The 25,454-nt window shown below is 42.7% G+C and overlaps 3 protein-coding genes across 6 annotated transcripts; 2 read left to right on the forward strand and 1 right to left on the reverse strand.

The window, feature by feature from the left end:
- Positions 1-5,718: 5,718 nt before the first annotated feature.
- tbxta (T-box transcription factor Ta) lies at positions 5,719-8,576 on the forward strand. Its single transcript, XM_034545389.1, has 8 exons — positions 5,719-5,903; positions 6,280-6,544; positions 6,978-7,112; positions 7,203-7,264; positions 7,351-7,412; positions 7,541-7,714; positions 7,878-8,001; positions 8,318-8,576. The coding sequence occupies exons 1-8, from the start codon at positions 5,719-5,721 to the stop codon at positions 8,574-8,576; spliced, it is 1,266 nt and encodes a 421-aa protein (XP_034401280.1).
- Positions 8,577-16,975: 8,399 nt separating this feature from the next.
- Positions 16,976-22,240, reverse strand: nudc (nudC nuclear distribution protein). Its single transcript, XM_034545885.1, has 9 exons — positions 22,048-22,240; positions 21,249-21,326; positions 20,934-21,143; positions 20,749-20,829; positions 20,525-20,638; positions 19,890-20,084; positions 19,309-19,392; positions 19,108-19,226; positions 16,976-17,267 (listed from the first exon to the last, which is right to left on the reverse strand). The coding sequence occupies exons 1-9, from the start codon at positions 22,120-22,122 to the stop codon at positions 17,216-17,218; spliced, it is 1,008 nt and encodes a 335-aa protein (XP_034401776.1). The 5' UTR covers positions 22,123-22,240; the 3' UTR covers positions 16,976-17,215.
- A 114-nt stretch (positions 22,241-22,354) lies between these two features.
- Positions 22,355-24,462, forward strand: nr0b2b (nuclear receptor subfamily 0, group B, member 2b). 4 transcript variants are annotated; one of them, XM_034545373.1, is made up of 5 exons: positions 22,371-22,454; positions 22,562-22,584; positions 22,765-22,842; positions 23,417-24,127; positions 24,206-24,462. In XM_034545373.1, exons 4-5 carry the CDS (start codon positions 23,584-23,586, stop codon positions 24,445-24,447), a joined length of 786 nt encoding a protein of 261 aa, XP_034401264.1. In that variant the 5' UTR covers positions 22,371-22,454; positions 22,562-22,584; positions 22,765-22,842; positions 23,417-23,583; the 3' UTR covers positions 24,448-24,462. The 4 variants fall into 4 exon arrangements, with proteins under 4 accessions (XP_034401261.1, XP_034401262.1, XP_034401264.1 ...); XM_034545371.1 differs by lacking the exon at positions 22,562-22,584 and having other exon boundaries at positions 22,359-22,454; positions 22,747-24,127; XM_034545372.1 differs by lacking the exon at positions 22,562-22,584 and having other exon boundaries at positions 22,397-22,454; positions 22,765-24,127.
- Positions 24,463-25,454: the final 992 nt, after the last annotated feature.

Consider the following 25,454-nt stretch of genomic DNA (forward strand, 5'->3'; position numbering starts at 1 on the left):
GAACCCAGCCACCCAGGTCTGAGCAGAGAGAGAGCGTCCTATAGCAGACTGTGGTGGTTTATAAGAGCAGACAGCGGGGCCGGGTTATGATGATCCACCCAAAAGTTATGATTGATATCTGCTAATATTTGCTAATGTCTTTCGATCTTCCCAGCACAGCCTCAGTCAATCCCTCTTCACGTTAGAAGGAGATCTGTGTGTGTGTGTTTGTGTATGTGTTGTGCACACAGCTGGGGGCTGCAGCACGGAGATTTAACTGTGTTTTCTCACACACTGGTGTCTGCTGACCTCAGCTGCTCATATTTACATCAGGCAGCAGCAGCGATCGCTGTGGAAAGAAAAAGAAAGAAAGAAAAGAGGAAACCTGCGAGGAAGAAAATGAGTGTGAAATACAACTTCGCTATCTGCTCGGGGGGGAAAAACATGAATCAGTCACAATGTCCCCCCCCCCCCCCCCCCCCCCCCGTATATCGGAGCATAATTTATGATAATTTATAGAAATCAAAATGTAAAAGCAAAGCTGAGCTCTGGATACGTCCTTAAATAAAACCTGCAGTGCATTAGTGAGAGAAACTGAACGATTAAATATATTAGGACACCTAATAACCAGATAAGACAACCTTTGTGTGTAAAACTAATTAATTATACAGGAGTCATACCTGCCCTGCTCCTGAGAGCATGGTCGTAATCTTGGTGTATTATTTTGATTTCTTCTTCTTTGTTTTGGATTAATTGTGTCCCATAACACACTGGCCCAAATGCAAACACTAAACAAAGCATTGATAAAACAACCCTTACTTAAGTACAATATTAAGGGCACCTGTACTTAACTTTAATATTTTCAGGATGCTTTGTCTACTCCACTACATTTGCGAGTATTTTCTTCTAGTCGGTTGAATCCAGCCCAGCTGTTTATGATTTCTTTTTTTACTCGGCAGGCAACATGAATATGTCCAATGGAAAGAAGTTCCTCAAGGATATTTTCAAACTTCTCCCATTTGTCATCAGTTCCCTCATGTTTTAAAGTTGTTTCTAGAAACCCGACTTCAACCTTTACTCATTCCCGTCAGCGATGCCTCGTTTCATAATACGGTTCAACTGTCTCCTTCATGGGAGCTGTACTTATAGTTTATAGTTCATTTTCTGAAATGACACATCTTGGTGCTGCCTTAACAAGTTGTCCTCGCCGTGGTCTCCTCAGCATTTCTGGCTGGGTCCGTCCCTGTAGTGTCAAAGCTGAGCCTCCTGTCATTAGCATGCCAAAGGTCCCACAAGGTCTACTGTAGGGCACCCAGATGAGGGCCGGGGGGAGGGGGGGGCGCAAGGGGGGGGGGGGGGGGGGGGGGGCAATTACTGTCCCCACTAATTCTTTTTATCCCTTTCAAAGGGACGGGTGATTAGAAGAGGAAAGTTTAGATTTCCTGAACTTGAAGTGGAAACGCAAAAGTGACAGACGAAGCTCAGGGCCCAATCCACATCACGGAGGGCTGGTGCTGTGTGTGTGTGTGTGTGTGTGTGTGTGTGTGTGTGTGTGGCTGCTGGTTGTTTCACCCACTCTCTTTCTGTCTTTAGCTCCACACAATGCAACATTAATAAATTACATGAAAAATAACACAGAGTGTAAATGTATCTTTATCAAATAGCTTTAGGTCAAAGGTCAGAGACACATCAAAAATACATAACAAGGATATTGAACTTGAATAGTTGCAGTTTAGGCTACTTTCTACAAGAGGGATTTATTTTCATTTTAATCTGACAGGTTTAGTTCTTTACATGAAGATTTTGAATGCAAAATGTCTACTAATTATAACACTTGCAAAAAAATAATAAGAAATAATAATTAGGATTCTGAGGACTTTACACTGTGGTATTAATACTTTTACTAAAAGCAATACTATGCAATTCAATTTGTTTTTAATTCAATTTATTTGTGTCGTCAAAATTCACAAATCCCAAATTTGCCTCAGAAGGCTTTCCAATCTGAGACATCCTCGGTCTCAGGACCTCACATCGGCACAGAGGAGGGGTCTTCTCTCCCAGGATGGACAGAAGTGCAAATAGATGTCATGTATAATAGAAATTAATTAAAAAATCTTATTCTATTATTCTATAAAATGCAACCTCACTCCATCAACACACAGAGGAGTTATGCTGCTGCAGCCTGGTGTGACCAGTAGCTCATGGTGGAGAATGCTGAAGCTAAGTTTTAGATTTACACACTAATAACAAAACTATATAATACTATAAAAAATATATAATATGTCACAAGATCAGAATTAAACTAAAGTGTACTCAAAAGATCACAAACAAAATTTGCAATCACACTCACGAGGGATCGTTTTAGTCTTTCTACGATCTAATTCTTTAAGATATTTGTAAAAGTAAAGTCTGTCAATCAAGTACTTTGTTGTATTAACTATAAAAACGTGATAAACACGTTTAATCCCAGTTTATCACGTTTAAGTGATTTTAAATGCACAGCCACGCCTCCGATTGGGCCAACTCAGGTGATCTCAATCACCTGACTTGTGAATGTGTTTGTGTCCACATTGCTGCTCTGCGTTGGGATGGTGATGTGATAACGACAAAGATCATTTAACACAGTGCGTGGATCTGTTGTTTGTTTCTTACCTGGATTAGATGTTCTAATCCAGCACCTGTTGAAGTTGTGTGATGTGCGTCTACCATGCTCACTGTTTGTTTTCCACAGTTCACATTTGATATAAATGATTCCATCACTAAACTGCACGGTCTTTATTTTCAGACACATTCTTCGATGCATTATATCGCTCCAGGTCCGCCGGCACCTCTGAGACCCTTTCTTACTTTTGGTCCTCCCAGCTATTGTGTTGTTTTGTTCAGTAACTTTTGCTTATGTCATAGTCACAAATACATAAAAAAAGACTTCATGAGTGTGTTTGTGTGAGTGCTTTTTTCTTCCCAGGGCTGACTCACCCACCTCCTTGTGTTTACTGATTTAGGCCGGCGAAGTCCTCTGGAAAATATGCATCGTTATAACTGTCCCTTTGTGAAGCACCAGACCTCTGCAATATTTCTCACCTAGGTGAGTGTGTGCCGATGCCACAGCGAGGCCTGCGTCAGGTTAACCCTCAGCTCGCCGAGGCGGCCGTGGGGAGAAAAAGCTGAGGGGCAAAAACCTTGGCTGCTTTTTCAAGTAAACTTCATTTTTCAGAGCAGACGTTCCCTCACCGCGTGGGACGGAGATGCTCCTCCCCGCACGCCGGGTTCGGGCCCGCCAGTCAAACTGTGTGGATGTTTTGTGTTGTTTTGCGCTTTAACAATTCTCACCAGGGCAACACCGGACGAACGCAGGACACGCAGCTGAGCTTCAGCCGAGAGTGTTTTTAGTTGCTGCAGCTACACACACACACACGACTCGTCCCTGATTTATCAAGCGGGCACGAGGAGTGAATTAAATCTTAATGTGGAGTTATGAGGCAGCGCCCTGTGAGTCTGACTGTCTGTCGGGGGTCAGCAGAGCCTTTAGGCCTGCGGGGGTTTGGTCCTGTATGCAGCAGCCGCTTTTTTTAACACTCTCTGTGTCCTTCTCGCAGCCGCCAAAATTAAAAAACACACACACACACACACACACACACACACACACACACACCCACACACACACACACACACACACACACACACACACACACACACACACACACACACACACACACACACACACACACACACAGGGGGAGAAGGAAGAGACTGCTGAATGATACGGGATGGAAAGGTGTGAGAGAACCCCTTTACATTTATGGCCTCTGTAGAAGTGGAGGAAGTAGTGCAGTAAAGTGGAGTCGCGCTCCAAAGCCTTCACTCAATTCCAAGTACATCACAGACAGCGGAATCGGAGGCGAGAAAGCCAGAAGACTGGGATGTGAAACTTTAAAACCTTTCTCAGGATCAATGGGGAGCGTCATAATGAATACTGTATTTCAGGTGATGGCCGGTGGCCTGCAGAGGTGGTTCTATGTGGAAACGCTCCATTACAGCACTGTACTTATCATCCCCTTTAAAAAAAACTTAGCATCAAAGTTTGGTGATTTTAATCATAGACAGATTTTTTTTGTCTTCAAACTAAACTTTTTACAAACCAATATATTATGTTATATTAGATATTTTATAGATTAATTTATAAGCATAGGAAAATATTTCGATTATACAGCAGACCGAGGTGAAGCTCATTTATCTACTTTATATAAGGTTACGGTAACAATGCACATTTTCTCACAAAGAACGGCAAGTTGCATTGCAGAGTACTCAGACCTAAAAAATAGTAACATAATCAAGTAAAAATACTTCGTTACACATTTCACATATGTAGAAGTATGAGCAAGAACATTTACTTAAAGTATTTAAAAGTCCAACATGCTCATGATACAGCAACATGTCCCCTTTCAGTGTTATAACTGTTACGGGTGCATCAGTGTGCAGCAGGCCGAGGTGAAGCTAATTCTAATGCCTTTATTTATACAATGTATAATAATAATGTATGAACTCTCCATAGGTTTTGTTCATAAAATCTTAATTTGCTAAGTTATTATTCACGCTATTTAAAAAAGAATTATTTCCTGGAATTGTCAAATAAATGTAGTGACATTTTCATGATCTTTTTCCAGTTATGTGCATGTTTAAAGGAAAACAGAGAGACACGTATAAGAGCAGGATGCAAACTGTTAAACAGATCAACTCTATTCTCTCCAGAACAATTTCATTGTTAATTACAACACTTTAGAAAGCTCACATGTGTTTGTACTTTGAGGAAAGAACATGAATAAACAGGACAGGAATCTGTTTGTAAAAAATCATTCTGCGTCAATAGTCCACGACCTATACAGCCCCACTCTCTGCCTCAAATGTGTCCAGTAAAACAGAGACGAGATGATGTCAAACAGAAAGACTTTTTCACATCTTTGGTTTGGGAGAAACAGCTTCTGCCGAGCACTCGGCCTCCAACTGGCTGAAATGTTTAATATCAGAGTCTCGGGGGGGAGTCATGCGGGCCCATTATGCAAATCTGGGCATCACTTGTGTGCCGTCCACACTTTGGCACAACAGGAACACAGAGTCTGCCCTAATGGCCCATGCTCAGTAAACACATGTGGATTTGAGAAAACAAAAGATTAGCACTATTTGCAAATATACAACTGAGTTCAAAGGCATGGCTCCGTGGCCTCGCTTCCCTTCTTTTGTTTCAACGCAAAGCTTTGAATGAGCATCGACTGCCAAAGACTGTAAGAGATTTAGTGTAAACTACTTCCAACCACTACAGCAAATGTATTATTTGAACTTCCATAAAAGCTGTGAAATATAGATTTCTGTTCAGGTGTGTGTGGGGGGAGGGGGGGGGGGGGGAGACTTAAAAGTAACAGCTTTTTAAATTCTAAACAACTGTTACATTGTGGAGAGATGCTCAGCCGGGTGTGTGGGGAGAAGGAGGGGAGAGGGGGGAGAGAGGGGAGAGAGGGGGGAGAGGGGGGGCGTTTGGAGACGTTGAACCCGGTCAAAGAGGCGAGATGTGTCCGCACAGACCACGCCCCACAGCCCCATGTGGTCCCTGGGGGGCCTTAAATGGTGAGGCCTCAAGGTTTAGAAAGCAGTATCACTCGGGCCTTCCCTCTGCCAGCGGTGTCTCTGTGAGCCCCTGCACTACACATCTTGGATTTAGATCGACCTACTCTCTACTTGGAAATAATGACTTCTTCCAACACTGACCAGCGCCTGGAGCATCTCCTCAGCGCCGTGGAGAGCGAGTTCCAGAAGGGCAGCGAGAAGGGGGACGCGTCCGAGAGGGATATTAAACTGACGCTGGATGACGCAGATTTGTGGAACAAGTTCAAAGAGTTAACCAACGAGATGATTGTCACCAAGACTGGAAGGTAGGTCCAATAAAGCAGCAGCCCGTTGGAGATGCCGAGGTGGTGCCGTTTACGCACGGGCCTGGCACATTTACGCGCTTTTTACGCACTTTTTTTTCTTTTTTGTGTGATAAGTGTAGAAGCTACTTTTTTTTTTTTTTTTAAATGTTCATTTTATTTAGATATGGCTCCGGCTCGCGCGTGTACGTTGCTCTGTTTTAAATGTGCCGCTCCCTAGGCCTCCAAGGCCAATGGGACGATTTAAAAAAAAAAAACGAAACTTGGATGTGTGAATGAGTTAAATGTCAAATGATGGGCTTAAAATCGAAATGTCGAAATGCGCTCACAAACGCCGTGTGCACATGCTCACAAAATGCCATCCTTGTTGTTTTTCCAGGAGGATGTTTCCGGTGCTCAGGGCCAGCGTCAGCGGCCTCGACCCCAACGCCATGTACTCGGTGCTGCTGGATTTCGTGGCCGCGGACAACAACCGGTGGAAATACGTGAACGGGGAGTGGGTCCCCGGTGGCAAACCGGAGCCCCAGAGCCCCAGCTGCGTCTACATCCACCCGGACTCCCCGAACTTCGGAGCGCACTGGATGAAAGCGCCGGTCTCCTTCAGCAAAGTGAAACTCTCCAATAAACTCAACGGGGGCGGACAGGTGAGGAGACACAATACAGATATAATGCAGGTTCCGTGCGCGAGGAATACCATAAGCTATAACTATAACATAAAGCGTTTCAGACACTGTTTTACAATAATTCAGCTGTGCCACATTTGGGCGATAGCACAACAATATGCATTCATTTAAAGTCTTTCTTATATAAAATTATTATAACACTCCAATAAACACTCAATTTCACGTTGTTTTAGGCACTTGTTTTCTGTATTTTGAATTATGGCAAAATTATATGGATAATTTGAATCAGGTAACTAATTACTTAATTAATTAAGAACCTAAATTCAAGGAACCACTGGATGAATGTCACTTCGCTGTCGCTACTTCTCTTGATCGGAGAAAAGCATCAGACTGACCGGGTGCTGCTCGTTTATTAGAATGATAAGTAGTAACATTGATTTGGATTTCTCCGTAGATCATGCTGAATTCTCTGCACAAATATGAGCCGAGGATACACATCGTGAAGGTTGGAGGCATCCAGAAGATGATCAGCAGCCAGTCTTTCCCCGAAACGCAGTTCATCGCAGTCACCGCTTACCAGAATGAAGAGGTCAGCGGCGCTAAATGAAACCTTATTAACGCAGACTTTTTCTCAAATATTGATTGAAATTCTCACAGCTGTCATGTCCTCCTCACACAGATCACCGCTCTGAAGATAAAGCACAACCCCTTCGCTAAAGCCTTCTTGGATGCCAAAGAAAGGTAAAGGCTTGAACCTCGATATTCATCAAAAGATCAAGTTGGTGGACCGACAGCACGATATCTAATATTATTGTTTTTGATTGCAGGAGCGACCATAAAGACATCCCCGATCACAATGCAGACAGCCAACAGTCTGGCTACTCTCAGCGTGAGTTCCCTTTCTTTAGACGTTTACTGAATATGGTACATTAAATAATGGCGAAATAGTATGCCTTCTGTATTTTCACTAGGCGATCTGTGATGTGTTATATGACTTGATTCTGTTTCATTTCACAGTCGGAGGTTGGTTCCTCCCAGGCCAGAGTCCCATCTGCCCCAGCAGCAGTCCTCCTCAGTTCAGTGGGGCAGCGGGCCACTCCTCCGGCTCCTACTGCGAGCGCTACTCCAGCCTGAGGAGCCACAGAGCGGCCCCTTACCCCAGCCACTACCCCCACCGCACCTCCGGCACAAGTAAGACCCCACTTGGACCATACGTACTAGGCGACCTCAGTGTCTCTTTCTGACCCCGTATCACATCCTCTCCATCCTATGCAGTTACACATTTACCAGATGTCCCAAAAAAAGAGTAAATGAGAGAATTTGCATTAAGTTGTGGTCTGTATCTTATTTTCAGACAACTACATGGACAACACTTCAGGGACTCTGCCCTCTCACGACAGCTGGTCTGCTCTCCAGATCCCCAACTCCACAGGCATGGGCACTCTGTCCCACACCACCAACTCCACATCTAATTCCAGGTAAGCCTCGTAACCAGACGCAGGTTAACACATCATGTACATTTGCATTTTTTTTAAAGAATGGCTCCAGAATGTCTTGGTCTATTTCCAATGAAATAAATAACAGCATCAGCATAAAACCTCCTTTGATTTTTTTTTGTATTATTCATGTGGTTCAGTGTCTATGAGGCTTCCTGTCTACATGGAAACAGTGCTGCGTACATTTAATGGGCTGGGATGTCCCAATGATCCCTGCATCTTTGAACCCTCCGTTTTTGAGTAGACAATATCAAGTGCCATCTCAATAACAGAACCTTCTTGTCCCTCTCGTCCACAGTCAGTACCCCAGCCTATGGTCAGTCGCCGGCACCACCCTCACCCCCTCAGGCTCGGCCACGGGCTCCATACCTGGAGGTTTGACCTCACAGTTCCTGAGGGGCTCCTCATACACAGGCCTGACCTCCTCGCTGCCCGTCTCCTCGCCCTCCTCCATGTATGACCCCAGCCTGAGCGAGGTCGGGGTCGGGGAAGCCCAGTTCGAGAGCTCCATCGCCAGGCTGACCGCGTCCTGGGCACCTGTGGCCCAGAGCTACTGAGCTATGAAGTCTGCTGCCTCGCGGCCGTCTCGAGGCTTTAATAGCAGGACTAAAGACACAAATAAAAGGTCCTGGAGAAGATGAAATGTGACACCTGCAAGGATCTCTTCTGGCTCCTGTTTGTGAAAAAACACTTTGATTAGTCATTCCATAGCCTCTAATAAAAAATAAAAAAGGTGTTCAGTTATAGGTCATACTGAGCAGTTGATGTGGTAAGACAGAACTTGAAAGACATTCATCTCTTTCCATGATGGACAATATCATACTAGAATAACAAGCCTTAGAATAGCTGCATGATCAGAACTCCCTCTCTGCTCTTAGTAATGCTTATTACCCATTCATAACATGTTTATTACACCGTTTTAAAAAACCCTTTGGTGCCACACAAGCAAACTCAACTAAGCAATCCTTTATATTATTGTTTTTATTCTGAAATATATAAGATGAAAAAATGGTTCTGCTAACATAAATGTGTATATGTGTGTAAATAGAATAAATTAACGTCCTGTGTTTTCCGTATAAATGTGGCTTTTCGGATTGCAATAAATGTTCCAAGATCGGACTGAGAGACACAAGTGCCTTATGCATCCTGGCAGGGTTTTGTCAAGACCCCCCCCCCCCTGCACAAACACATGTACATAACTATCTATTTGTATTTGAACTCGCTGTGAGTTTTATTTATGTCATTTAATAATAAATTAAAAAATGTTTGTTTTCTCAAATTATGTCTTGTTTGTTGCATACCTTGTACAATAATTGTAACTCGAGGGATTTTTACCTTTAAGTGTACTATAATAAGTATTACCTATTAGCTGTTTTCTTGACACAAAGCTTTTAATACACAGAAAAAAGAGAAAGAAAGCATAAAACACTGTGTACATTAACACTAAAGTTGTACATTCTGTCAGGTCAAAGGGAAAACCAGTTTTAATCAAGAAGAAGAACATCAACAGCATTTCTTATATTCTCATTTGGAGCCCACGGGTTTAGAGTTGAGTTGTAACTCTCACGTTGCCCTCGAGCATCAAACTTTTGGCCCTGCAGTACAAGCTGACTTTAAATAACAGCTTCCGCACAGCTTCGCTAAGTGAACGTGGCTTCTTCTGACGCGCTGATGGAGAAGGGTCCGCTTTAAACCATCGGTCGGGGTACGTTTCCATCGCCGGCACCCTTTTGTTACAATCTGCGTTATAGTGCGACATACGGCTAACACGTTCAGATCTGCATGTGAGGAAAGTCAAAGGCAGTGAATACGAACCCAAAAGACCAACACCTGGGATCGAATGCAATAAGCTAAGATCTGCACAATAACACAGCTATCACTCCAAAGGCAGCGTTGCTTTATTAGCAGGACCATAGTGGATTCAAACACAACCCTACTCAGTTTACCAACCTTTTTATTTGCACAACACTTCATTTAAACACTTTGTTATAATGTCATATCATTTATTCTAAATATTTGTTATGAGCAGAGTCAAATAATGTGTACAAGTTTATTGAAGAAAGGATCTGTCAAGAGAAAGAGTCATGGTCTTGAAATGATGCATTTAAAAATGTTGTTTATAATGGTGCTTATTTACATTTTGATTCTCGCTGACTGGAGGTCGTATTTTACACAAATTTGTGTTCAACACTTCTCAATTTGTTAAAATGTAAAAGGAAAAAGGGATATAGTATTTTTCAAAAAAATTTACAAAAACATACATAGGAATAAATGTTAATATTAGGTAATAATAGAAATCAGCATTTGCAGTACCGAGCCCAATCGACAAGAGAGAAAAACCACAGAGGCAAAACAAATAAACAGTTAAAGTACTTTATGGTTGATTCGTCTCTGTCCCCGGCTCGTACCTGAGGCCCGTGGCTTGGCCGTGCACTCATGATGTCAGGGGTGTGATGTGTGTGTCGGGCCCACAGAGGCTCGGCCCCCGAGCAGTGATGGAGTGGTCCTCACCGAGGTGCAAATGAAGGCTGGAGGGTCACGGGGCCACGGGCAAACAGTAATGAAGCAGCAATGTGACCTGCAGCTGGCGGGGCCGATCGCACCGGAGCAAAGGTCCCCTCATGAAACGCCCACATCTCTGAATACCTCCACTTTACTGCCTTTCCAAATTTAGGATTCTTCCTCCGTTAAAATACAGTAGCTGCCTTGTTCAAAACTGTCAAATGAGATGTGATGTTCCGCTTTTGAGATTATGGATATCCATTCAGATGTGGAAAAAATAACCTTGGGTGTATTCTTTTCTTCGTGGAAGAAGGCAGAAATCCTTTTTAGCGGCGCTATACAAGTCTCTTAATCACTTTTCTTATTCTTCTTATTTCATTTTGGATTAATAAAGTGCTGTCTTACCTTAGTGTTTAATTATTATATTGTGTGCATAATTTGTATACATTGTTATTATTATTATTACAGGTTACTAAATGTCTGTTTGGACCTGGTTTGGACTCCCAGGACCAATATCTGGCAGTTTAGCTGATAAACGCTGCCCTATGTTCACAAGTTCATCACTGACACAGACTGACCTGAAGCCAGCCGCTGACACGTCAGAGGAAGCTACAAGAAGATTGATTAATGGCCTCAAGTTGTGTCGATTGAGTCAGCATCGGTTGGGGCTGAAGACTCTGAAATAATTGGTGAATGTGGAATTAGAAAGAAGTGAAGCTAACAGACCTCTGCAGCCCGCACACGGCATTAGCTGCTACTGAGCTAGCGTAGCACACCCGCATCTCTGGCTTGACCATAGACTGCCTAAAAGAAATGGACGGAGTCGCTGTGACTTTGGTTTGTGGACTCGGGTTTTGAAGCCTCGCCATCTTGTTTTTCTGCAACCAAGGAGTGTCACAAAAGGGTGGAGCTGAGTACAACCGAACACCGAAGAATCTTTAGGTGACCAACATGTTACGACAAACTCACTGTGAAAGGGTTAAAGTTCAAAGACGGAAACAGTGAAAACTCAATCACAAGATAGCCACGCCCTCAAGCATAGCTTTATGGTAGATGAACATCACGCAGTATCGAAGAAGACTTGAAATGAAATATAAACTAGTGTTTACAATGTTTACTGAAGTAAATAAGTGAGAAGTAGGGCCATTTTCTCTTAGACATAGGTACAACCAGACTTCTTTTTGCAACCGGAGGAGTCGCCCCCTGCTGGCTTTTAGAAAGAATGCAAGTTCAAGGCACTTTCGGCATCGGCTTCACTTTTCAGACCCGCAGGTTGCCTCCTATTGACAGATAAGTTGCATTGTGGGTAATGTAGGGCCCAAGGAGGACGGGAGACAAAAAAGTTATTAGTTATCATTTTATCATAGTTACATATATGTATATATGCAGTACTGTATATATATATATATATATATATATATATATATATATATATATATATATATATATATATATATATATATATATATCATCATGGGCTGCACGGTGGTGTAGTGGCTAGCACAGTCGCCTCACAGCAAGAGGGCCGCGGGTTCGATTCCCGGTCGGAGTGGTCCTTCTGTGTGGAGTTTGCATGTTCTCCCCGTGGCAGCGTGGGTTCTCTCCGGGCTCTCCGGCTTCCTCCCACAGTCCAAAGACATGCTGCAGGTTAATTGATCTCTAAATTGCCCATAGGTGTGAATGTGAGAGTGAATGGTTGTATGTCCCTACATGTGCCCTCGATGGACTGGCGGCCTGTCCAGGGTGTCCCCTGCCTTCGCCCTATGTCAGCTGGGATAGGCTCCAGCGCCCCGCGACCCTAATGAGGATAAGCGGTATTGAAAATGGATGGATGGATGGATGTATATATCATATATGTACAGTATAAATTGTATTATTTCCCTGCACAGTAATCCAACTGATTTGTTTTTTAAACATGTCCTAGTATGCACTTCCCATATATGATATTTAAAGACGTTAAAGTACTGTTAGTCTGTGCACTTTATTTTAAATTTTATATTCTTCTGTACATTTAACATGTTTCAATTCTTGCACTGTGTTGATTGTTGTTGATTATTTATCATTATTTGTTGCACCACCCGCCATGATAAATTCCTTGTATGTGAAAATATACTTGGCAATAAAAGGTTCTGATTCTGATGATATAAATAATATTCTTGTATTTTATTTACTGGACCAATGAGCAACTGACATTATTTTGATATTAGCGAGTATTTGTGAATCATACTGGGCCAATAATAGTATGTAACACCAGTGTGTCGATAATCTCTACCACATATATAGGGAGTAAGCTATTGAGCTACTTTTAGTTTGAGCTTTGAGTTTGAAAGTGGAATGACTTTATTACATTCAGTAAACAATACAATAAAAGAGAGAGTGTATGCGTGTTGATGCAAACCTGTTTATGAGCACTTGTCCAGACTTAGTGGGCAGGATGTTTGCTGATGGTCTTTGCTCAGTCTGGAGCGATAAACAGGTCCTGCTGGGCCCAGAGCCATCTCTTACCTCTCACTCACAGAGTGTGTGTGTGTGTGTGTGCGCGCGCGCGTTGATCTGAGGACCCTGAGCTCACAGAAGCCTTTGTTCTCCTAGATGGCTGATCTGCTCTGTACACCCCAGCCTGCAGCCTGTGTTGGCCTCCACTAATTGACAATTGGAGTTTGACTTTGCACACTGGCCTCCTCTCCACCCCTGGAAGTGTGTGTTCTAAATACGCTTTACAGAGTGTGCCCAGCACCCATGTGTGGAGGACAGATGCAGATGTTGAGTTAGTTCACTGTTGCCTTATTGTGACTGTAGTTATTGGGTTTTGTTGTGGTGGAGTTGCAGTGTAAAAACCACCAGAACTACATATTCCATCTGTTTTAGAGACAGAATTGGAGTTTATTAATGACATAAAAGAAAATACATATCAATAATTGAAAGAAAGAATGGAGACAGCGACAATTCGACTTGCGTTTTCATTCATGTTTGGGTGTGTCTCAATGTGACGGATGAGTCTCCTCTTTGTCCCGGCGTCCCCTCACGTATCCCTCCTCCACTTCCCAGAATGTGCCACCGAGCGAGCCTTATGGAGGAAGACAGAAGGGCGAAGCGGCCTCCGCAAACATTGCGATTATGATGGTGAGTCACATTGTGCAGGGCCTCGCGGGTGATTTACGAGGGGGTGGGGGGGGCTGCCAAAAAACAAGTTGTCAAGTCTGGAACAGCGAGTCAGCGCAGCGGCAGGGAGATGTGTTTGCAGACCGCCCCCTCGTCCGCCCCAAAACCCCAACCCCGTCCCTCTGATGTCTGTGTGTCTTCGTTAATGAAGAAATTCTGGTACCTTGGTGAGACATTGCTCTCAGCTGAGCAGACTCGGCCTCCTCCGTGCCCTCAGCCCTTGCACAGTCATTCACCACCCCCCACCCCCCCCATCCACAATCCCATCAGGCCTTGGGCTTCACCTCTTCGGCCGTTCGTGGAGTTACTGGAAGTTCGGCTGCTATAATGATAAATGCTGATGAAACCATGTTTTTTTTCTTTTGTCAAAGTGATAGGAGGCCACTAAGGTTAGAGGCCACTCTGGTATTGAACGCTACTTCTTTTCTTCAGATACATTTCTGGCAAGTTCCAGTGAATTCTTCTGTTATGACGTATGCCACAAGATCAAATTGGAGGATATGTCCCGGATCATCTCAGACTAGAATTCTGCAGCGGCCTAAGACTGAGACCCAGGCAGACTGGAAACGACTTCTTTTGCCAAATTTGAGAGCGCATACTGACCTGAATCCTTTTAATGACCGTTAGCTTGCCGGGCTAACGCGACACACCGTTTCATCTGTCTCAATCTGCCTCTCTTGCTATTCGCTCTGGGCTTTGAAAATCTCCTTGAACACAGATGGACGCAAACGATCGGCACAGTCAGAGAGAGGAGAACCGTCTTCATCAATTACATTTAACGACAAGCCCGAGACCGAGAATGTACACAAGAAAAATGTAATTTGTGGTGAGACGGTTGAAACATGAATAAACAAATGGTGCAGTCCTTCTAAATCACTGGACTCAAACCTGGGGTTAAGGACCCTCCAAGGGTACCCAAAATAAATGGCAGTGGTCACAAGATGACTGAAGGAAATAGGAAGAAAAAAAACATATAGCCAGAATTATTATTTTTTCAGACTTTTGTGTAAAATGAAAAATATAAAAATAGGATTCTTTCACTTTTACAGGAAAAAAAATCACAATTGAGTTGAAATGCTCATTTAGGGGGTTGGGAAACAAATCAAAAAGGTTGAGAGCCGCTGATTTAGGTTTAAAGTCCACTTTACACTCACCCTTCCTGGCCCTCTAAATATTGTGAATACATCTGTTGTAACATCTGCCCCGTAATATGCCCTGCACGGTAATACACCTCTACGCTTTAAATTGTAAGTAAAAAACTGCAAGTCAGCATTTTCCCCAGAAACACCAGTGTCCCGATGACACAGATGTCCGAGGAGTGTTTTTGAACTACATGAGCAATTTCACACATTAGAAAGACTTGCCAGCCGGCATAAGCTAATGTACGTTTCCTCCGGTCACCCCTATGATGGTGACAGCCTCTCACCATCCTGACAGGCCAGGCCAGTTAGCGGTGGACAGGAAAGACTTGTAAGCAAACTGGTCCTCACTGAAGTAACATTTAGCAGAGGTGCATGATATCCAGTGTGGTCCGAGTGAGAAAGCGTGTCTTTCAGTCATTGGTAGCAGCGTGCGGATTGTTTGAAGGGTTCAGACGACGAGTCGGTTCGCACAAAGCGACATTTGAGAGGAGTTCATTCCTTTCTACGATTGTTACGACTGTCCTTGATAAACGAGGGTTTTTAATCGACGCATTCGATTTTGTCGACCAGTCAAGTTTCTCCAAGGAGGATCGTGCAAACACATCTTGTGTTGACCAGTGATGTGCACACATTTCTTGGATATAAGTCATTAATAAAAAATGCATTTTATTTGTAAAGCACTTTACATTCAGAGCCAGTAGATAGTTAAAAAACAAACTATAATAGAAAAGAAAATAGCTGTCAGTGATTTAACACAAAGTCAAAAACACCTTCCTGATTAAAAAGGTTTTTTGGCCCGTCCAGGGTCAGTGTTGCCCTCACGTGATCAGGGAGACTGTTCCATAAGCCAGAGGCCCGGTCGCCCATGTTGCGGAGCTCGGTGTTTGGGACCCGGAGGAGCGAGCTGGTTGTGGATCTGAGGGTGCGGGTGGAGGTAATGAGTTCTTGTAGGTAGGGAGGTGCATTTCCATTTATGCATTTATTAGTGCAGTAGGACTTTGTAGTCAATCCGGAGTGAGACAGGGAGCCAGTGGAGTGAGAATGCGTGTTATGTGCTCATATTTCCGGACTCTCATCAGGATCCTGGCAGCGCTGTTTTAAATGTGTTGCAGTTTTTGGATGTTCTTGCCAGTGATCCCAGTGAAGAGGGAATTACAGTAGTCCAGTCTAGAGGAGATGAATGTGTGGATGAGCTTCTCTGCATCCGACGGGGTTAAAGTGGGGCGGAGTTTGGAGATGTTTTTGAGATGATAAAAGGAGGTTTTGCACAGGTATTTTATATGGTCATTAAAGGTCAGGTGAGGGTCAAACCTAACTCCCAGCGTGTTTTTCTTTTAATGTGTCGACCTAAACGGACGATTAGTCGACAGCTCTCTAATATATGTGAGTTTTTTATGGGTCATAAATCCATTTTGATTAAAGATAACAGTACAATTACTGACATTTGACTTCATCTCACACACTTAAAACACTTGACACACTAATACTTCCACAAGCCTCTCTTTACACTTTAAGGAAAACACTGCTCCCTTGTGGTTAAAAATTAAAACTCTTTCCAAGGTGTGCACGGTGCATTAAACCTAATTGGAACAATTCATTGGCAAATATTCTCTCTTTTTATTAGTTATTTTGTTTAGAAATCGGTGCCATCCATATTAGGACTTCAAAGTGACGACTCTCACATAAGCCGCTCTCATTGTAGGCCAGAAGTCTTTGGAAGGGATCCAAACAGAGCACACGGCTGAGTTCATTGACTCCAGTGATGGTTAAACCAGCGGTCCTGGCCTTGAACTCTTCCAGGGTTGTGAACAGTAACAATACAAAAGTTAGCCAGAAAAAGGCAAAGTACTGAAATTCATTAAAATCATTGTATATTACACCATGCTACTTTAATAAGCAACTACCAGGTTATGCCGACAGTGTGGTACATTATCCAAGTTTGTAACTTGCCTCTCTGGAACACAATACATATATTTATGTATAAATGTGTCTAACGTGTATCATAATGTTGTTTCTCCATTTTAATAAATCGCCTTCTGTCGCTGCCTCTTAGCCCGGTCGTCACTGTAATTGAGAGTTGGTTCTCAAATTAATTATCTGGTTAAACAAACAACAACAAAAAAAGGTAAAATATAAATAAAATAAATCACTTAGATTTTTGTATTCATTTATTAAAAAAAGAAAAGAAAATCCAGACATATCTTTAAATATTGAGACGACATGCAAAAGGGAGAACAGGAGCATTTCAGTCATCAACCTTATTTTGAGACGGCAATGCACTTCAGACTTGTGAAGTCCACAGAACCTTCGTGGAGAGAACAGATGGTCGGTGCCCGACGTCGGCTCCGATGCGATGCACGCAATTCATGATGTGGATTCTCCAGCAGGTCTCAGCTGAATTTGGCTTTAGAGAAATCCATCTCTGGGTGCTGGGACATGAACCTGCAGAGACGAGAAGATGTCAGAGTCAGAAACAGCAAAAAACAAGATGTTTTCAGTCAGACTAGTAATTGAAAAATCACATTTCCAACTGCTTTCTATGACAGAACAATTGCATTAATCACATTTAGAAATAGACTTTCCAACCATCTATAAGTATAGCATCACTTTCTCATCTCTCTCTCCACACCGTTTGAGATATGGTATATTTCTGGATAGTCAACATCTCTCTCCTTTAGCACTGCCATTTGGCCACGGAGGGAATTTCTTTAATGAATAAACGGGGAAAGGATTCATAATATCTCGGAGATGTTAGCGAAACACAATTAATTTTGGGTCAATCAAACAACTCTGAGATGTCAGTATTATTGATTAACCCTTATGGAGCTATAAACGACCTTTAGGGGTGGTTTTAACAGGCATCTCTCCTCTGGTCTGAACTGAGAGCAGCAGCAGCAGCAGCAGCAGGAGGAAGAGGAGGAGGAGGAAGAGGAGGTCATTTACAGCAGTAAAGAGAGCGTCCTTCACATCGGTCACCAGGTCTTATCAGAGTTAACTACGGCTCTGTGTAATATTTGACATGATACGTCGTGGTGGGACTACTGACTGAGTTCCTTATATTACCGACTCTACCAGTCAGAGTGTCACGTTCTGAACCATCACGACCGTTTCTAGTGTTCATTAGGTTGAAGCACAATTATTTTGACAACTTTGCACAAGGAAAATCCCTTATTCAAAAGAGTGGGGGTTTGACTTCCAGCCCATTTACCATAAATGTTTTTTTATTAAGTATATTAACATTAATTTCCTCTATTGGTTGGAGTTATTCTGCACATTAACTCAGCTTCCAGAGACATGAAGTGTTGTTGACACAGAGACGAGGAGCGTGCTACAGGTCTGGCTCACTTATTCTCCACAACTTCATATTATTATTATTTTCAAACCTTTCAGCCTCAAGTGACATCACTTGAGGACTTCTATTACACAAAAGGCTTTCTACAACTTTCTTTACAAGGCTTAACATTCGCTTATATTAAAAACAATTCTTATTCTACATAACAGCTATGTTTCATACTACGAGTATTATTATATTACATAAGCCTATGGCAATATCATTTTTGCTCTGGAGTGAATAGGTCTCTATGCTGCGTAGCAAGACAAGCCTCCTGAATTTGACCCAAAAAGCTGTCAAACTTTCACTTATAATTGCCAAACAACCCTAAATCATGAGCTGCTGATTTGCACAGGAATAGTAATAACACATGACCGTGAAATATGGGAGGCAACTTGCGGTAGAACGTTGGCGTGACAAATCACAGACATGGCAGATTTGCCCGAGATTAAGATCACAGACAACCTCCACAGTTATTACAAATTACTGGAAGACCCCAGGTTCTACTTGCAAATAGGGCTTATGAGCTGCTGGTGGTTCACTGTGATGGACACATGTAGTCTCAATGTGGGGTTTCTATTAGGTATTGTTCTAAAGTTACCATGTACCAACATCTTAAAAATGGGAATTCTATTGCGAGACATTAACACAAATGGTGTAGTGAAAGTTTATAAGTAATTTCTAGTCAGATCAATGAATCTGCTTGAACCAGGTCCCGCCTGTGCCTGCAGAGGTCGGCACAAACACCACACGATCCTTTATGACCTGCCCGGCCACGTAACACCGAGGGCAAAACCAGAACGGCAGCTTTAGAATTCACTGCTTTGAAAGTTAGCCAATAGAAAGAGAAAGAGATGTCAGCTGACTGACGGAAGAAAATGAACGTCACGACAACAAAAGCCGAGCGAAACGAAACACCCCGTACTATTTGAGGCCACACTGGAAACTCACTTTTTAAGAATGTCTTGTTTCTTCTGCTCCTCGGACGTCGGCAGGCCCATTGATTTCTGCCTTTGGTCATACATCATCTTCTCCACCATACCGCGCGTCTCTCCGTCCAGATCTGACAGCTGCTCAGCAGAAAAAACACACAGTTAGGATGAGGTGGGAAGTCGTCACTGCAGATGTGTAGGAGACAGGAAACATCCTCACCTTGGAGTTCTCTGGACAGACTTTCTTGGTGTTAATTTCTGGATCTGTGGTAACAAATTTACTCCACCACTCCATTTTATTAATCTGAAATGAAATAATACAGTCAGGCTCAACAACTCTGCGGTTCTTTTATTCACTTTCACTGGCGAAGAGAAACAGATCAATGGTAATAATCTACCGTTGGGCTGTAGCGAGTGGTTTAGAGGCACATTTCCAAAAACTTCAGAGCGTCATTAAGTCCAGAAGTCAAAATGTATAAAAAAAAAAAAAAGAAAGATAGATGGAATAATTTCCTAAATTTACTACACGTTTTATTTCACCAAATATTCTGTCAATCCATATTTTATCCTTTGAAAAACAAAAAAAATGTTTGCTCTCCCAATGAACTTATTTATTCAAATTGAGAGTTTTCTTCAGGGATTACATTTATTGATTATTTTAGAACAATGACGTCATACAATACGACTACAGACAGTAAAAGCTTCATTTCGTGAACCTCAATAGAAGCTTTGAATGTAAAAATAAAAAAGACAATCGGTACAGCCCAAATTTGCAATGACCCACACAAACCCAGTTCTTACCTTTTCCAAGTGGACTGTAATAACTTTGCCATCGTCGATGAGCCAGGAGCTTTCTTCGACCTTCACCTCGTTGTAGAGCTCGCCTTCAATAATGGGGGGGTGTCCCTTCAGGCCGACCTTGATGGAGCGTCTCTGGATGTCCACCACTACGTCTTTCCCCTTAATGCGGAACTTCACGTCGAAAGGCACGCTCAGCTGAAGGAGGATATTCAAATGTCTATTGTTGGATTCATTTACAGTTATCAAAACGACAACAGCAAGCCAAAACACACCCTGGACACGACATACAGACAGGAGACGTGCTGAGATGCAATAGCCAGGCTGCGGAGAAGATTTGCTGAGAGGGATACGATAAAAGAAAAAAGAATTGCTGCTGCTCCTGCTCTCTCTCCACCCCCCCCCCCCCCCCCCCCCCCCGAGTCAACATGATTTCAGATGAGTCAGGCAGGTGGTGCCGGGCAAGCACTTGCTCATCACAACAGAAGACAGTAATAGTAAACAGTCCTGGAAAGGATCTGTTTCGTGAAGTCACTGTCAAGGGTTTTTTCTGAAACAGCTACTTTGAGACGCTCGGGAAACACAAGGTGGTATAATGCTTTTGAAAAAGTCAAAAGCATTATTAAAAAGGCACTCACGTCAACTTCAGACAGGGATTGCGTCCACTTATAGTTTGGTAGGTCTGCTCCGTTTTCTGCGTTGGGCTTCAGTTTATCTTTGTCCTTCTCATCCTCCTCTCCTTCCGACTCAGACTGGGGAAAAAGAAATCAGGATGAGTGCGTCAGCAGAAACGGCCTTAACTATTGGGCACCAAACTCTTTGGCCAACATTTCACTCTACAAACTTCCAACTGTTCACTCACCCCCTTCTCTTTTTCTACTTTGTCAGGTGCCTTTTCAGCATTTGTTGTTGCATTCTTCTTTTTCTCCTCTTCTTTCTTTTTCTACAATATATATAGACACATAAAACAAATACATTAATATTCTTTGTAAAAGCACAACAACGGTGATTCACAAGTGACCGTGCATCAAGGATCCCGGATTTTACCATGTCAAGTTCAGACTGAAGTTTCTCTGCTTCTTCATCAGTCAGTTCCTGAATTTTGGGACCGTCTTCGGTTTTCTTCTTCTTCTTTTCCTCTGCTAGCTTGGCCGCTCGTTCAACTTTCTCTTTCTTGTCCTTCTCCTGTTTCATCTGCTTCTCTTTGTGGGACTTCAGCGCCAGCTGACTGTGGTGGGCGAGGGCATCTTTGACGAGCTGTAGGAAAGAGAGGATCCGAAATGATGCACAGGTGGAGGCGTGTCACCGCCATGACATCGGATCGAATGTCACATTAGCAGCAGATACAGTAACAGCGCTCACCATCTCCGCAGCACCTGTTTCCCCGCCGGTGAAGAAATCAGTTTTGCGACGGAGGAAGCTGAAAAATGTGTTCACCAACTGTTGAGAGAAAAACAGGTCCGTCAAAAATATCAAATATAACAGATTCATTTGTGCTTGAGAATTGTTCGGATGACTGAGATATATATATATATATATACACACACACACATGATAGTCCCACTATATTTATCAGCTGCATGGCTGTTTCTTCTTCCCATCCTCCATAACCTCATGTTATGTATCGAGTCATCTGCAAATCCTTGCATTAAATCTGATATAACAAACACTGCACGTCATCTTTTCACTTAATCAACCGTCTCAGACATCTAAAATGTTCCCTTTATTATTGAAAGATTAACGTGAGAAGGAAATAACAGACATGTGTCACCACCCACCCAGGACCCAGCATCTCAGTGCTAGCCATTACAAATGTTTAATTACGTCACGAATATTCACAACGACCTCCAGGAAAACATATTCTCTAGAAAACGAGTTTAATAAAGACAATAATTCAATTTGACATTTCGTGATGCCTTATTAGTCACGTGTTTGCCAAATTCAACATGTTGATTAAAGACGTATAGTTAATGCATGTCCTGCAGAAGAGAACATTCATAACGATGAAAACATCAGCTAAACCACGTATACAGCTGAACACATCTGCTTTTATGAATAAGACAGCTTCACGTTACATGCGGGGTGTGACTACTAGCCTACTAGCTAACTAGCTTCAACGTTAGCCCAGTAGCTTCGACATGTGAGCGACACACTACGTTACCTCTTGTATCCCTCCTTCGTGTTGTTGCGCCATAACGAGCAACATGCCGTCATACTTTTCTTCATCGTCACCCATGTTTGTGGATTTAAGAAACGGTTGAATACGCAGTTAGCTGTCCGAATGACAAGCAAAAAGTTGAGTCAGGCCCCGTAGTCACACAACTCACTTCCTGGAAACAAGCCCCGCCCACGGAAATAAGTGTCCAATTGGAAGGATGGATTTTAACTGACAACCAGAATATCCAATTAAGTGAGAGTATTGGTTCAGGGCGCGATTGAGGCGCCCGGGAAGAATATTCTAGAGAAGAAAGCGACAAAATAAGATTTTATTTTAAATATCCTTTTAAACCACATTGTCATTTTTAATATACCATTGTATAATTGATGTATTCATATACTTTTGCCCTCGTGAGTTGATAGCCACAGTAATATTCAGAGATACAGCTTACTTTTTTATTTATTTGAACAACTAACAATTTAAAATGAAAATAATAATCTGCTTGCCTTCATGTCAGAATGGCTATTTGAAAGGTTAAAGGTAGCTTGATTAGTAGAATACAATTCTGAAATGACTACTGACGTTTTGATTTGTATTTCATTATAATATAATATATTATGAAATACATATACAATATAATGTATGCCTTAAAATAGGCTTTTGTTTTATTAATGTATTTTTAAAATTTTTGACAACAAACAGTTTATCTTGCCATACCAGGACAATGATCGTGACACCTGTTGGCCCAAGACAATGTTGGTGTTTTTGCCTGATATGGCTTCTTTAAAGGCTTCACAGGTAATAGGCTACTTTCCAAAGACAACATGTTGTATATTCATATCTTGTAGCCTGAATTACAATTATGGATGCCATCAACAAAGGCAGCTGTGTGGTTTGTACCAGTTTAACAGTTATGTCAAAGAATACCTTTTAAAAAGCAAAGAATACCTTTTCAGATGTTACAAGTATTATTAACATTTGATGTGTTAGAACGTGATATCCATAGTTGCTACTGGACGAGAGTTAACTGCTTCATCTACAGGGGAATTTCCATGAATGGATTCCACTTTAATTAACATGCTTTTGAGGCGTTCCCAAATAGTTAGTTGCCTATATCCGGTGCAAGATGCTCATAACAGAACATCTCATGTTATAACAGTCAGGTTAACCTTACTTATCAATCCAGAATTTGTACCAGTGACCTTTCATGCGGTTCCAGGGTGTAACTGGGACACGGGTCAGGTGGCATCCTGTGCGTTGACCCCGTCAGTCCTTGATAGACTGGGAGAGGCTGAGTTAATGGCTGAAGTAAACATGATAAATGTCATTCACCCCGCCAGTCTGTATTTCCCTTCCATGTCCCGCCGCGGAGTTTAACTATAGCCTCATCGCCGCCACGTGAAGAGGACTCACATCCGTCTGCATGAAAAGTCCAGGGTCACTTTTTCCGTATGCCACATCATGGATAAACACAGTCGGGCCTGAGCTTGTGGAGTCCACTGGAGTCATCCTGCGGATACTTTTTTTTCCCTTGACACAATGATTCCTCTGGAAGAGATTACACACCACTCTTGCTCTGGCTACCGGGATCGTCCTGCTCACACTATCCTTTACAACATCTTGAGCGGGAGCGAGAGTCGCTACCTCAACGGCAAACTGAACCGCGACGCCACAGCACACAACTGCCACTGTGAGCAGAGGCGGACGGTTTGCCTGAAGGACCCGAAGGCCACCGGTCAAGTGGCCTCCGCCGTGCTGGTCCACACCGTCTGCTTTGTGAGAGGTTTACCATCCTTCAGTCAGCTTCCATCAGGAGATCAGTCATCTTTGTTAAGACACTGCTGGGTTTCTCTATTTGTTCTGGGGCTCGCCCAAAAAAAGATAGTCTTTGAGGTGACTGAAGTGGCGAATGCAAGTATCCTTAGAAAGATTCTGCTTGGACCAGGACTCACTGGAAACGAGGCTGACCTACCAACTCTTGCTGAAGTTCACAACTTGAGAGCTTGCTTGCACAAGCTGTGGAATCTGGATCTCGGTCCAGTGGAGTATGCTTACCTAAAAGGGGCATTGGTGTTTAACCCAGGTAAAACTAATTTCTTATCAGTTTTCCAGTTGGATTTGATATGTGGTTAAACGGAAAAATGATCCTCTTTCGCTACAGCTGTTCAGGGATTGAGCGCCTTGTGTTTCATTGAAGGCCTCCAACGGAAAGGTCTTGGAGCTCTTCAAGAAGTCCTCCACCGCCTGCACCCAGAGGACGCCGCTCGCTTCACTCACGTCCTTCTCGCAGCCTCCACCATTCAGACTGTCAGCCACGGCCTGGTCGCACAGCTCTTCTTCAAGCCAGTAATTGGCAACACAAATATGTTCCATTTATTAACAGAGATGTTGTCTGTGCAGTGAGATCCCAGTGAGGAAGCAGTATGGGAGTTAAGTGTTGTTGTACCACATTTTATAGTGAACCTTGGTTGAAAAGCTCATTCAATAAACATTGTAATACTTTCTTCAGTTTTATAAAGTGTATGACTTTTGTGGAAGCATATAAATCTCTCCTTATGAAAAAATGATCCTATAATAAGTGTCCTACTGGAAGTGGCATGGCCTGACTTTAAAAGTACTAAAAGTACTTTGACTCCCTCATGTGGTCATATGCAGCAAATGACCAGCACACAAGTTCTTTTTGTTTCACTTCATTTGCTTTATTTTTTTTTTTTTACAACAAGAAATCAGTTAAAAGATGAGTTAGTGTCAATATAAGAACCCGCCAACACATCATTTGCTGAAAATACAAAATGAAACACCTGGTGAGAGGCCCAAGCGTCACACTTTGGAATCCAGGAAACCTTCTGAGAAAATCTAACGTGCGAATGAAGACGAAATGCTCGGCTTTAGCAGACAAGTCCGCCAGCTTGGTGAAATATGAAGTACGTTAGGATAATACAGAATATATGACACGGACACACATTAGTCACCTCGTCAATCTCGTATCATGTTCTGCTTCTTGGTGGAAAAGTGAGCAACCAGTTTTCCCACCAGTTGCATTATAACCACCCTGATGCTGCAACCCAGTTCCTGACACAATAAAACAACACAGTGATGTCACGTTCCTTAAATTATCTCTTTCTCAAATTATTACTTAAAAAAAAGAAAGAAAAAAAAAGCAACTTGAAAATGGGGCACAAGAGGATAGATCCTGGGAGGCAAGAGTGTAATCTGGACAGATATAACAGACGTTTTAAAACATGTGGATTAGCGGCCTGTCTGTGTGAACTGAAGGTGTCACAATAGAGTTCATAAACTCATGCTGATAAGAAGCACACAGAGCTGAATAAATTCCACTGAGTCAGCTGGCCAAATTCCCATCAGAACCCTGGAGCAAACACAGCAGGAAGGCAGTAAGAATCACGTCG

The sequence above is a fragment of the Cyclopterus lumpus genome, chromosome 11 (genome assembly GCF_009769545.1).
Source record: "Cyclopterus lumpus isolate fCycLum1 chromosome 11, fCycLum1.pri, whole genome shotgun sequence".
Lineage (NCBI taxonomy): Eukaryota > Metazoa > Chordata > Actinopteri > Perciformes > Cyclopteridae > Cyclopterus > Cyclopterus lumpus.

Excerpts from the sequence above, each read along its gene's own strand:
- tbxta (XM_034545389.1), top strand. The coding sequence starts at position 5,719 with ATGACTTCTTCCAACACTGACCAGCGCCTGGAGCATCTCCTCAGCGCC. Across the intron at positions 7,413-7,540 it reads ACAGTCTGGCTACTCTCAGC|TCGGAGGTTGGTTCCTCCCA; the intron begins GTGAGTTCCCTT and ends TTCATTTCACAG. Across the intron at positions 8,002-8,317 it reads AACTCCACATCTAATTCCAG|TCAGTACCCCAGCCTATGGT; the intron begins GTAAGCCTCGTA and ends TCTCGTCCACAG.
- nr0b2b (XM_034545370.1), top strand. The coding sequence starts at position 23,584 with ATGATTCCTCTGGAAGAGATTACACACCACTCTTGCTCTGGCTACCGG. Across the intron at positions 24,128-24,205 it reads GGCATTGGTGTTTAACCCAG|CTGTTCAGGGATTGAGCGCC; the intron begins GTAAAACTAATT and ends CTTTCGCTACAG.
- nudc (XM_034545885.1), bottom strand. The coding sequence starts at position 22,122 with ATGGGTGACGATGAAGAAAAGTATGACGGCATGTTGCTCGTTATGGCG. Across the intron at positions 20,639-20,748 it reads AAGTAGAAAAAGAGAAGGGG|TCTGAGTCGGAAGGAGAGGA; the intron begins GTGAGTGAACAG and ends CTTTTTCCCCAG. Across the intron at positions 17,268-19,107 it reads AAACAAGACATTCTTAAAAA|GTTCATGTCCCAGCACCCAG; the intron begins GTGAGTTTCCAG and ends TCGTCTCTGCAG.